This window comes from Mauremys mutica, chromosome 12, assembly GCF_020497125.1.
Source record: "Mauremys mutica isolate MM-2020 ecotype Southern chromosome 12, ASM2049712v1, whole genome shotgun sequence".
NCBI classification, from domain to species: Eukaryota; Metazoa; Chordata; order Testudines; family Geoemydidae; genus Mauremys; species Mauremys mutica.
Window position 1 is genome coordinate 3,707,858 of NC_059083.1, and position 12,184 is coordinate 3,720,041.

The 12,184-nt window shown below is 73.6% G+C and overlaps 2 protein-coding genes across 3 annotated transcripts; one reads left to right on the forward strand and one right to left on the reverse strand.

Annotated features, from left to right (window-relative positions):
• Positions 1-303: 303 nt before the first annotated feature.
• LOC123345812 (complement C4-B-like) lies at positions 304-4,549 on the reverse strand (the record flags this gene model as incomplete). The annotated part of the gene is made up of 8 exons (XM_044982868.1): positions 4,424-4,549; positions 3,462-3,657; positions 2,685-2,871; positions 2,084-2,154; positions 1,444-1,532; positions 1,109-1,191; positions 620-716; positions 304-412 (listed from the first exon to the last, which is right to left on the reverse strand). Coding segments are annotated over exons 1-8 (897 nt in total), but the record flags the coding sequence as incomplete, so codon positions are not given.
• Positions 4,550-6,272: 1,723 nt separating this feature from the next.
• Positions 6,273-11,875, forward strand: EGFL8 (EGF like domain multiple 8). 2 transcript variants are annotated; one of them, XM_044983437.1, is made up of 9 exons: positions 6,273-6,419; positions 6,971-7,110; positions 7,501-7,623; positions 8,043-8,155; positions 8,243-8,338; positions 8,649-8,813; positions 9,580-9,656; positions 10,058-10,220; positions 11,672-11,875. In XM_044983437.1, the coding sequence occupies exons 2-9, from the start codon at positions 7,028-7,030 to the stop codon at positions 11,719-11,721; spliced, it is 870 nt and encodes a 289-aa protein (XP_044839372.1). In that variant the 5' UTR covers positions 6,273-6,419; positions 6,971-7,027; the 3' UTR covers positions 11,722-11,875. The 2 variants fall into 2 exon arrangements, with proteins under 2 accessions (XP_044839372.1, XP_044839373.1); XM_044983438.1 differs by lacking the exon at positions 8,243-8,338.
• Positions 11,876-12,184: the final 309 nt, after the last annotated feature.

Genomic DNA, 12,184 nt, shown 5'->3' on the forward strand with positions numbered 1-12,184 from the left:
CGTGGGGGGAGGGGGATCCCAGAGGAAGGGGGTTCCATGGGGGGAGTGGGGGGTCCCGTGGGGGGAGGGGGGTCCCAGAGGGATGGGGGTTCCGTGGGGGGAGGGGGGATCCGTGGGGGGAGTGGGGGTTCCGTGGGGGGATGGGGATCCCAGAGGGATGGGGGTTCCGTGGGGGGATGGGGGAATCCGTGGGGGGAGGGGGGGTCCCGTGGGGGGATGGGGGTTCCGTGGGGGGAGGGGGGATCCGTGGGGGGATGGGGGTCCCGTGGGGGGAGGGGGGGTCCCGTGGGGGGATGGGGGTCTCACCGTGACCTGTTGCTCCAGGCCCCTGAGGAAGGTTTTCTCCCCATCCTCGTTGCTCACCCCAAACCTCAGGTAGGCGACACCGTTCACCCCCTTCCCGTAGACGAACCTGGGGAGAGGGGGGGGGTCACCCTGAGCCCGGGGGGTCAGCGTGGGGGGCAGGGGCGTGGCTCTCCCGGGGTCTGGATTGGGTGGGGAGCTGCACCCCAAGGCCCGGCCTGGCCCCGTGGGGAGGCTGGGAGCCAGAGCCCCCCAGAACCAGCCCCGGCTGCCTGAGCCCGGCCGGGGGGGGGGGGGTCAGGGGAGCTGCCCCTACCTGACCTGCAGGTCAATGCGCAAATCAGGGGCCCCCTCTCCCCTCACCAGCATGTGGGTCCGGTCGGGGACGATCTTCACCTCGAAATTGGGGAGCACTGGGGGGAGAAAACACACATGGGACCCAGGAGTCCTGGCTCCTGGCTCCCCCCCCCCCCCCACGACACACACGCTCCACCCCGGAGCCAGGAGAGAACCCTGGAGTCCTGGCTCCCAGCTCCCCCCCCCCCCGCGACACACACGCTGCACCCCGGAGCCAGGAGAGAACCCAGGAGTCCTGGCTCCCAGCCTCCCCCTGCTCCGACCCACCAGCCCCCACTCCCCTCCCAGAGCCAGGAGAGAACCCAGGAGTCCTGGCTCCCAGCCTCCCCCTGCTCTGACCCACCAGCCCCCACTCCCCTCCCAGAGCCAGGAGAGAACCCAGGAGTCCGGGCTCCCAGCCCCACTCCCCGCCCCGGGCTGAGAGGGAACCCAGGCGTCCGGGACTCACCGTATTTCTTCACCTCGAACTCGGCGCTGGTGTTGGACTCGAGGGCGTTGGAGAACCGCGCCGTGATGCGCCAGGTGCCGGGCCTGGGAGGGGCCAGGGGGTGAGAGGGGATCGGGGACCCCCCAGCTCCCCCCGCCCCTCTGCCTGGGGGACCCTGCTCCCAGCCCCCAGCTCCGCAGAGCCTGGGGGAGGGTGTCAGGGTCCCACCCCCAGACAGGCTCACAGGGAGCCCCCCCGGCACCCCAGCCCCACTCCTGGGGGGCTCCCCCCACCCCGGGGCCTCCCAGGGCAATGGGGTGCCCGCGGCGCCCCCCCGCCCCCCGCCCCCCGCTCACTCGGAGATGTCGGGGATCGAGAGCTGGTCCGTGATGACCCAGTTCTGCGGGAACCGCTCCACCTTCCGCACCTGCAGCCCCTGGCTGTTCTGGGGGGCAGACGGGGGGTGTTAGCGGCTATCAGCGGGGCCCGATCCTGCCCCCGTAGCCCCCTCCATGGGGCCCCATCCCCCATGGGCCCGATCCTGCCCCTCCCCCTCCCCCTCCCAGCCACGGGCTCCCTGTCCCCCCACCCTCCCAAGGGCCCGATCCTGCACCTCCCCCTCCCAGCCACAGGCTCCCTGCCCCCCCAACCTCTCATGGGCCAGATCCTGCCCCTCCCCCTCCCCCTCCCAGCCACGGGCTCCCTGTCCCCCCACCCTCCCAAGGGCCCGATCCTGCACCTCCCCCTCCCAGCCACAGGCTCCCTGCCCCCCCAACCCCTCATGGGCCCGATCCTGCCCCTCCCCCTCCCCCTCCCAGCCACAGGCTCCCTGTCCCCCCAACCTCCCATGGGCCAGATCCTGCCCCTCCCCCTCCCAGCCACGGGCTCCCTGCCCCCCCAACCCCTCATGGGCCCGATCCTGATCCTCCCCCTCCCAGCCACAGGCTCCCTGCCCCCCATCCCCCCAAGGGCCCGATCCTGCCCCCCGGCTCTCACCAGGACAGTGATGGTGATGGACTCGGCCGTGGGGCGCAGCTCGTGGTTCAGGGCGAAGACTCGGAAGTGAACTGGGTGGGGGAACGAGACAGGCTGTGAAGGGGGGGGCTGGGGACCATGGGGGCAGGGGGCACGGGGGGCCGTGGGGCGCAGGGGCCGTGGGGCACGGGGGGCCGTGGGGCAGGGGGGAAAGTGGGGCGCAGGGGCCGTGGGGCACGGGGGGCCGTGGGGCAGGGGGGAAAGTGGGGCACAGGGGCCGTGGGGCACGGGGGGCCGTGGGGCACGGGGGGCTGTGAGGCGTGGGGTCTATGGGGGCCGTGGGGCACGGGGGGCTATGGGGGCCATGGGGTGCGGGGGGCCGTGGGGGCTGTGGGGCACAGGGGTCACAGGGGGCCATGGGGCGCGGGGGGCACAAAGTGGGGCGTGGGGGGGCGTGGGGGGCGCAGGGGGCACGGGGGGCCGTGGGGCACGGGGGGCTGTGAGGCGTGGGGTCTATGGGGGCCGTGGGGCACTGGGGGCCGTGGGGCGCAGGGGGCACAGGGGGCACGGGGGGCCGTGGGGCGCAGGGGGCACAGGGGGCGCGGGGGGGGGCGGCTCTCACCCTTCTGCCGGGGCGTGTAGACCGGCTTGTCGGTCTGGATGAAGAGCTGCCCGCGCCGGCTCGTCCAGGCCAGTCTCAGGGTCCGGGCGCCCGGGGGGGGCAGCTGGGGGCTCCGCGCGACCAGCTGGACGTAGCGACCCCGACGCAGCGCGGCCAGGCCACAGCGACCCGCCAGCTCGGGGGTCACCTGCGGGGGGGGCAGTGAGAGGGGGGCTCCCCCAGGGGGCGGGGCTCTCCTGGGGCAGGGAGGGGCGGGGCTCTCCACAGGGGGCGGGGCTCTCTCCTAAGGGGCGGGGCTCTCCTGGGGCATGGAGGGGCGGGGCTCTCCCGTTAAGGGGCGGGGCTCTCCTCTAGGGGGCGGGGCTCTCCTCTAGGGGGCGGGGCTCCCCTGGGGCATATAAAGGGCGGGACTCTCCACAGGGGGCGGGGCTCTCCTGGGGCAGGGAGGGGCGGGGCTCTCTCCTAAGGGGCGGGGCTCTCCTGGGGCAGGGAGGGGCGGGGCTCTCCCATTAAGGGGCGGGCTCTCCTCTAGGGGGCGGGGCTCTCCTCTAGGGGGCGGGGCTCCCCTGGGGCAGGGAGGGGCGGGGCTCTCCACAGGGGGCGGGGCTCTCCTGGGGCAGGGAGGGGCGGGGCTCTCTCCTAAGGGGCGGGGCTCTCTCCTAAGGGGCGGGGCTCTCCTGGGGCATGGAGGGGCGGGGCTCTCCCAGGGGGCGGGGCTCTCCTGGGGCATAGAAGGGGCGGGGCTTTCCCCAGGGGGCGGGGCTAGGCGCCCCCTACCTTCAGGCTGAGGAGCTGCATGTGGCCGTTCTCGGGGCGCAGGCTGAAGAGCTTCTCGCCGGAGCATTTCTGCCGCGTGTTGACCTCGTTCTGGAAGTAGAGGGTCCCGTCGAGCTGCCCGGCCACCCCCTCGGCCTGGAGCAGGACCCCCACCTCCACGCCCACCGGCACCAGCCTCGGCGCCGCCATCAGCAGCCTGGGGGGGAGAGAGATCGGCCGGTGCCCCTCAATCCCGACCTGCAGCCCCCTGCTCTGCCGGTGCCCCTCACTCCCGACACGCAGCCCCCTGCTCTGCCGGTGCCCCTCACTCCCGACCCGCAGCCCCTGCAAGCCCAGCCCTGCCGGTGCCCCTCACTCCCGACCCACAGCCCCTGCAAGCCCAGCCCTGCCGGTGCCCCTCACTCCCGACCCGCAGCCCCTGCTAGCCCAGCCCTGCCGGTGCCCCTCACTCCCGACCTGCAGCCCCTGCCAGCCCAGCCCTGCCGGTGCCCCTCACTCCCGACTCGCAGCCCCTGCAAGCCCAGCCCTGCCGGTGCCCCTCACTCCCGACCCGCAGCCCCTGCCAGCCCAGCCCCCCCCCCCCCCGCTCTGCCGGTGCCCCTCAATCCCGACTCGCAGCCCCTGCCAGCCCAGCCCTGCCGGTGCCCCTCACTCCCGACCTGCAGCCCCTGCCAGCCCAGACCTGCCGGTGCCCCTCACTCCCGACCCGCAGCCCCTGCTAGCCCAGCCCGCCCCGCCCCCGCTCTGCCAGTGCCCCTCACTCCCGACCTGCAGCCCCTGCCAGCCCAGCCCTGCCGGTGCCCCTCACTCCCGACCCGCAGCCCCTGCTAGCGCAGCCCGCCCCGCCCCCGCTCTGCCAGTGCCCCTCACTCCCGACCCGCAGCCCCTGCTAGCCCAGCCCTGCCCCCCGCTCTGCCGGTGTCCCTCACTCCCAACCCGCAGCCCCCCAGCCCCGCTCATACTCGGGGGCTTGGTGGCTGGTGCACACCAGGGCCCCCACGCAGGCCAGGCAGAGCAGCAGGTGCATGTTGCTCCGGGTGCGTCTCTGCCCCGTCTGTCCCTGGGGGTCTGGGCTGCGCTGGGGAGACGTGGGGGGGTCGCTGCTGTTTATCTCCTGGGTTAATTATTAACCCGCCAAGGCCCCGGTCCGGCTGCAGTAACGGGGGGGGGGTGGCTGGACAGAGGGAGGGGACGGAGAGGGGGGTCGGGTGCCCAGCCCCAAAGGGCCCCTCCCCCCTCTAGGTCTGGGGGTTCCCCGACGGGGCCTGTCCCTGGGATCAGCCTTTGGGCCGGGACCAGCAGGGGCCTGGCGTGTCAGGGGAGCAGCCTGTGGCCCCCCAGCGCCGTCCCCCAGCCCCCCCACCCCCCCCAGCTGGTCACTGACCCTGAGGTCCTGGCTGGGTCCCGCCCCCTCCCAGGTGCCAGGAAAGGAAACCACGTGACTGCTGGGAAATCACAGCGTGACCCCGGCTCACCCCGGAGATCTGCCCCAGGGCGGCGCTGGGGGCCGGGCTGCAGGGGGGGCAGCGGGGGGCTCTGCCCGGGCAGTCGGGGCTCCCCATGGCCCCAGGGCTGGGACCCCCAGGGTCTGCCCCACGCAATCAAAGGGGGCAGGAGCTGAGCACCCTGGCCTGGGGGTCTCTGACCTGTGGGTGGGGGGCTGGTAACAGGACTGTGGGGGGGGGGAATTGAAAGATCTGGGGAACTACAATAGCAGGGGGCTGCAGGTCAGGAGTGAGGGGCACCAGCAGAGCTGGAGGGCTGCAGATTAGGAATGGGGGGCACTGATGGGGCTTGGGGGGCAGGGGCTGTGGTTCAGCAGTGAGGGGGGGCTGGCCAGGCAGGGGGCTGTGGGGCAGGGCTGTGGGGCACCGGCTGGGCCAGGGGGGCTGTGGGGCAGCGGCCGGGCCGGGGGGGCTGTGGGGCAGGGCTGTGGGGCACCGGCCGGGCCGGGGGGGGCTGTGGGGCACCGGCCGGGCCAGGGGGGCTGTGGGGCAGGACTGTGGGGCACTGGGGGGGCTGTGGGGCAGGACTGTGGGGCGCCAGCCAGGCCAGAAGGGCTGTGGGGCAGGGCTGTGGGGCACCGGCTGGGCCGGGGGGGCTGTGGGGCAGGGCTGTGGGGCACCGGCCGGGCCAGGGGGGCTGTGGGGCAGGACTGTGGGGCACTGGAGGGGCTGTGGGGCAGGGCTGTGGGGCACCGGCCGGGCCGGAGGGGCTGTGGGGCACCGGCCAGGCCAGGGGGCTGTGGGGCACCGGCCAGGCCAGGGGGCTGTGGGGCACCGGCCGGGCCAGGGGGGCTGTGGGGCAGGGCTGTGGGGCGCCGGCCAGGCCAGGGAGGGGTGCGGTTCGGGAGTGACGGGCACCGGCCGGGCCAGGGGGGCTGTGGGGCAGGGCTATGGGGCGCCCCGGCCGTCACAATGGGACAAAGGCAGGAATCGCTTGTTGCGGATGGAAAAATCTCGCCCACGATTCGGCTCCAAACAAGGCCATTGTGTGTCCCCGCCGGGCGCGGGGGGGGGGAGCTGTCTGGGGCCCCCCCCAGCCTGGCCCCGGTGATGTCAGTGCCTGCCCCCCCCCCCCCTCTGGGTGCAGGGAACAAAGCGGCAGCATCAGGGCCCCGGGGGGCGGATTCGGGGGGGGGCAGGGGGCACAATGGGGCCTTTCTCGGTCGGGGGCTGGGGGTGGGGGGCGCCGGGTGCATGAATCGGACTCGGAGGCCGAAATGCCAAGGGGCACCGGGGGGGGACCCCACCCTGCTGGCTCCAAGGAGGGGGGGCTGATGCTGGGGGGAGGGGCTCTCTCAGGGGAGGGGCTCTGGGCCGGGGGGGGTCCCTTGCCGACGCGGGGGGTGGGGGGAGGGGATTCCAGCCCCCCCAGGCCACAGGGAGGCTCTGGGCTCAGGCCGCCTCAGAGGCCAGGAGGAAGGAGCAGGGCCGGGCCCGGGGACCAGCAGAACAGGTGAGTGCGGGGGGGGGGGGAAAGGGGGGGGGTCTATGGGGTGTCCCATCTCCAGGGCATTTCCCTGCTTTCCCTAACAAACTCCCACCCCCAGGACTCCTGGGTTCTCTCCCCGGCTCTGGGAGGGGAGTGGGGGCTGGTGGTTAGAGCAGCGGGGGCTGGGAGCCCGGACTCCTGGGTTCTCTCCCCGGCTCTGGGAGGGGAGTGGGGGCTAGTGGGTTAGAGCAGGGGGGGCTGGGAGCCAGGACTCCTGGGTTCTCTCCCGGCTCTGGCAGGGGAGTGGGGGCTGGTGGTTAGAGCAGGGGGGGCTGGGAGCCAGGACGCCTGGGTTCTCTCCCCGGCTCTGGGAGGGGAGTGGGGGCTGGTGCGTTAGAGCGGGGGGGGGCTGGGAGCCAGGACTCCTGGGTTCTCTCCCCGGCTCTGGCAGGGGAGTGGGGGCTGGTGGGTTAGAGCAGGGGGGGCTGGGAGCCAGGACTCCTGGGTTCTGTACTGCCCCCATTGGGGTGTCCCGCATACCTGGGTTCAGTAATTTTTGCCTCTCTCCCCTGCAGGGAGCCCCATTGGAATCACCCCCCCTTCTCTGAGCGCTGCGGCCGGAGCCCCCCAATATGTCAGGGGTGCTGCCCACCCTTGTGGCTGTGCTGTGGGGGGGGATCCTGGGGGCCGGGGGACAGGGAGCCAAGCCGGAGAGGTGAGAGGGGAGCTCTAGGGTGGGGATGTGGGGCCCTGGGGTACGGGGGTCTCCTTGGGGTGGGAGGGGCCCCTGGAGATATGGGTGCTGGGGGGCTCTGGGGGGTCTGCGAGGATAGAGGGGGGCTGGGGGGCTGTAAGGATATGGGGGTTGGGTTTTGGGGGGGCTGTGAGGATACTGGGGCTCTGGGGGGCTCTGAACAGACAGGGGTTTTGGGGGGGCTGTGAGTATACAGAGGGACTGGGGGCTCGGGGGGGCTATGAGGATATGGGGGTTGGGTTTTGGGGGCCTGTGAGGAGACGGGGGGCTCTGGGGAGGCTCTGAGCTGATGGGGGCTCTGGGGGGGCTCTGGAGATGTGGGGGGGCTGCTCTCACCATCTCTCCCCCCAGCCGGGGTGTCTGCGCCCGTCACACCCTGCGGGTCCCCCTGGTTTACAACGAGACCTTCGCCCGGCCCCTGCACCAGCCCTACCTGACCCTGTGCCACGGGGGCCGCGTCTGCAGCACCTACAGGTACCCCCCGTGCAGGACGCCTGGGTTCTCTCCTGGCTCGGGGAGGGGAGGGGAGGGGGGGCAGGTAGGTTAGAATGCGGGGGGGCTGAGATCCCGGACTCCTGGGTTCTCTCCCCGGCTCTGGGAGGGGAGTGGGGGCTGGTGGTTAGAGCAGGGGGGCTGGGAGCCCGGACTCCTGGGTTCTCTCCCAGCTCTGGGAGGGGAGGGGGGCTAGTGGGTTAAAACGGGGGGCTGGGAGCCAGGACTCCTGGGTTCTCTCCCCGGCTCTGGGAGGGGAGGGGGCTAGTGGGTTAAAACGGGGGGGGGGGGCCTGGGACCCCGGACTCCTGGGTTCTCTCTGGGCTCTGGGAGGGGAGTGGGGGCCGGTGGGTAGAGCCGGGGGTGGGAGCCCGGACTCCTGGGTCCCCTCCTGCCCCCAGGACCACGTACCGCGTGGCCATGCGCCAGGTGACCAGGGACGTGCTGCAGACCAGCGCCATCTGCTGCCAGGGCTGGAAGAAGAGGCACGTGGGGGCCAACACCTGCGAGGAGGGTGAGTCTGGGGGGCCCGGTTGGGGGGGTGGGACCCCCAACCCCTCCCCCACCCCGTTAACCCTTCGATGCCCTTCTCCCTCCACAGCCGTGTGCCACAAGCCCTGTCAGAACGGGGGCGTCTGCGCCAGCCCCAACCGGTGCCACTGCCGCCCCGGCTGGGGGGGGCGCTACTGCCACGTGGGTGAGTAGAACCCAGGCGTCCGGCCCCCCCTCCCCCCCTCTAACCCACCAGGCCCACTCCCCTGCCAGAGAACCCAGGCGTCCGGGTCCCCCCTCCCCCGGCTCTAACCCACCAGGCCCCACTCTCCTGCCAGAGAACCCAGGCGTCCGGGTCCCCCCTCCCCCTGCTCTAACCCACCAGGCCCCACTCCCCTGCCAGAGAACCCAGGCGTCCGGGTCCCCCCTCCCCCTGCTCTAACCCACCAGGCCCCACTCCCCTGCCAGAGAACCCAGGCGTCCGGGCTCACTGTGGGGGTCTCTCCTCTCTCCAGATGTGGACGAATGCCGCTCGCCCACCCCCCTCTGCCCCCAGCGCTGCCTCAACACCCCGGGCAGCTACCAGTGCCAGTGTGACCCCGGGGCCGGCCTGGGGCCCGATGGGACCCGCTGCCACCCGCTGCCCACCGCCCACACCGCCCCACTGCCCACCCCCCCAGGTATGTGGGGCACCACTGGGGGGGGGGGGCTGGGAGCCCGGACTCCTGGGTTCTCTCCCCGGCTCTGGGAGGGGAGTGGGGGCTGGTGGTTAGAGCAGGGGGGGCTGGGAGCCAGGACTCCTGGGTTCTCTCCCGGCTCCGGGAGGGGAGTGGGGGCTGGTGGTTAGAGCAGGGGGGGCTGGGAGCCAGGACTCCTGGGTTCTCTCCCGGCTCCGGGAGGGGAGTGGGGGCTGGTGGTTAGAGCAGGAGGGGCTGGGAGCCAGGACTCCTGGGTTCTCTCCCCGGCTCTGGGAGGGGAGTGGGGGCTGGTGGTTAGAGCGGGGGGGCTGGGAGCCCGGACTCCTGGGTTCTCTCCCCGGCTCTGGGAGGGGAGTGGGGGCTGGTGGTTAGAGCAGGGGGGGCTGGGAGCCAGGACTCCTGGGTTCTCTCCCGGCTCCGGGAGGGGAGTGGGGCCTGGTGGTTAGAGCAGGGGGGGCTGGGAGCCAGGACTCCTGGGTTCTCTCCCGGCTCCGGGAGGGGAGTGGGGGCTGGTGGTTAGAGCAAGGGGGGCTGGGAGCCAGGACTCCTGGGTTCTCTCCCGGCTCCGGGAGGGGAGTGGGGGCTGGTGGTTAGAGCAGGGGGGCTGGGAGTCAGGACTCCTGGGTTCTCTCCCGGCTCCGGGAGGGGAGTGGGGGCTGGTGGTTAGAGCAGGGGGGAGCCCGGACTCCTGGGTTTTCTGCGGGGGTTGTTTGTTCTCTCAGTGCCCTCTCCTCTCCCCCCCGCACAGTGCGGGGCCCCCCCGCCCCGGAGCGGCTGAGCCGGCAGGTGCAGGAGCTGCAGCAGCAGATGGAGAAGCTGGAGGAGGTGAGGGGGGAGGGGCTGGGGGCGGAGCTTATGGGGCTGGGGGCGGAGTTACCGGCTTGGAGGGAGAGGCGAGGGGAGATAGGGGGTGCAGGGGGCTGGTGACACGCTATGGGGGAGCTGGGTGGGAGATAGGAGGGGCCGGCGGGAGTTTCGGGGTTCAGATGTGGGGCGCTGGGGGGGGGAGCTTGGGGGCTTATGGGCTGGCAGGGGGACATGGTGCTGGGGGGACTTTGGGGGGCTCAGGCGGCGCTGGGGGGACTTTGGGGGCTCGGGGGTGTCGGGGGGACATGGGGCGCTGGGGGGGCTCTGGGGGTGTCGGGGGGATCAGGGGGCGCTGGGGGCCCAGGGGGCGCTGGGGGGGGTCTGGGGCTCACCCCCACTCCCGTCACGCTGCCCCCCAGCGCGTGGATCGGGCCCTGGGGACCCTGCGCCGGCTGCTGCCGCCCCCGCTGGCCGAGCTGGGCCCCGCCGAGGTCGCCGAGCTCTGGAGCCGCCTCCGGTACCTGGACCGGCTGGACTCGCTCAGCGACCAGCTGCTGCTGCTGGAGGAGAGACTGGGGGCGTGTGAGTGACCCCGCCCCCCAAACCCCCCCCGCCGGGCCCCCAAATCCCCCCCCCGCCGGGCCCCCAAATGCCCCCCCGCCAGGGAGTGACCCCGCCCCCCAAATCCCCCCGCCAGGGAGTGACCCCACCCCCCAAATCCCCCCCCGCCGGGGAGTGACCCCGCCCCCCAAATCCCCCCCCGCCGGGCCCCCAAATGCCCCCCCGCCAGGGAGTGACCCCCCCCCCCAAATCCCCCCCCGCCGGGCCCCCAACCCCCCCCCCGCCAGGGTGTGTCCCCCCCCCCCACACCCCCCCCCCGCCGGGCCCCCAAATCCCCCCGCCAGGGAGTGACCCCGCCCCCCAAACCCGGCCCCGCCGGGCCCCCAAATCCCCCCCCCGCCGGGGAGTGACCCCGGCCCCAAATCCCCCCCCGCCGGGCCCCCAACCCCCCCCCCCGCCGGGCCCCCACATCCCCGCCCGCCGGGCACCCAAAACCCCTCCGCCAGGGAGTGACCCCGCCCCCCCAATCCCCCTGCCCCCCCCGCCAGGGAGTGACCCCGCCCCTCAAATCCCCCCCCGCCGGGGAGTGACCCCGCCCCCCAACCCCCCCGCCGGGCCCCCAAATCCCCCCCCGCCGGGGAGTGCCCCCGCCCCCCAACTCCCCCTGCCCCCCCGCTGGGGAGTGACCCCGCCCCCCAAACCCCCCCCGCCGGGCCCCCAAATCCCCCCGCCAGGGAGTGACCCCGCCCCCCACACCCTGCCCCGCCGGGCGCCCACCTCCCGACCCCGCCGGGGAGTGACGTGCGCGCCCGATCCCCCCCCGCCGGGCCCCCAAATCCCCGCCCGCCGGGCACCCAAAACCCCCCCGCCAGGGAGTGACCCCGCCCCCCAAATCCCCCTGCCCCCCCCGCCGGGGAGTGACCCCGCCCCCCAACCCCCCCGTCGGGCCCCCAAATCCCCCCCCCGCCGGGGAGTGACCCCGCCCCCCAAATCCCCCTGCCCCCCCCGCCAGGGAGTGACCCCGCCCCCCAAACCCCCCCCCGCCGGGCACCCAAATCCCCCCCGCCGGGGAGTGACCCCGCCCCCAAATCCCCCCCCCCGCCGGGCCCCCACAGCCCCCCCGCCAGGGAGTGAACCCGCCCCCCAAATCCCCCCCCGCCGGGCCCCCAAATCCCCCCCGCCGGGGAGTGACCCCGCCCCCCAAATCCCCCCCCGCCAGGGAGTGACCCCGCCCCCCAAATCCCCCCCCGCCGGGCCCCCAAATCCCCCCCGCCGGGGAGTGACCCCGCCCCCGAAATCCCCCTGCCCCCCCCGCCAGGGAGTGACCCCGCCCCGGCAATCCCCCCCCCGCCGGGGAGTGACCCCGGCCCCCCAAATCCCCCCGCCAGGGAGTGACCCCTGCCGGGCTCGGAGCCTTGCCCGGGGGGGGGGGTCGGGGGCTCCCCCAATTTAACCCTTTCTCTGCCCCCCAGGCTCCTGCCAGGACGGGAGAAACGGGTTCGGCTACGAAGTGAACCGGTGACGCCCCCACCCCCCGCGCCCGGAGGAAAACTGACGGGGGGGGGGGCAGAGCATGGGGGGGTGTCCCCCCCCCGGCAATTTAAATCCTTGTTAACGCCTCTAATTTATGCCAGGACGTTGCTAATTAGCGCAGGTGAATTAAACAGTTAATTGGATTCCCACCTCCAGCCCCAGCGCCTTTGTTGGGTGCAAAGGGGGGCTGGGAGCCAGGACTCCTGGGTTCTCTCTGGGAGGGGAGTGGGGGCTGGTGGGGGCAGAGCAGGGGGGAGGGGTGGGAGCCAGGACTCCTGGGTTCTCTCCCCGGCTCTGGGGGGGAGTGGGGGCTGGTGGGGGCAGAGCAGGGGGGAGGGGTGGGAGCCCGGACTCCTGGGTTCTCTTGCCAACTCTCCCTGCTCTCAGGGCCTGGCCGGTTTCTTTCCTCCCCTCATTGTTCTCACATTTTCCTGGCCCGGCCCAGCCCGGCG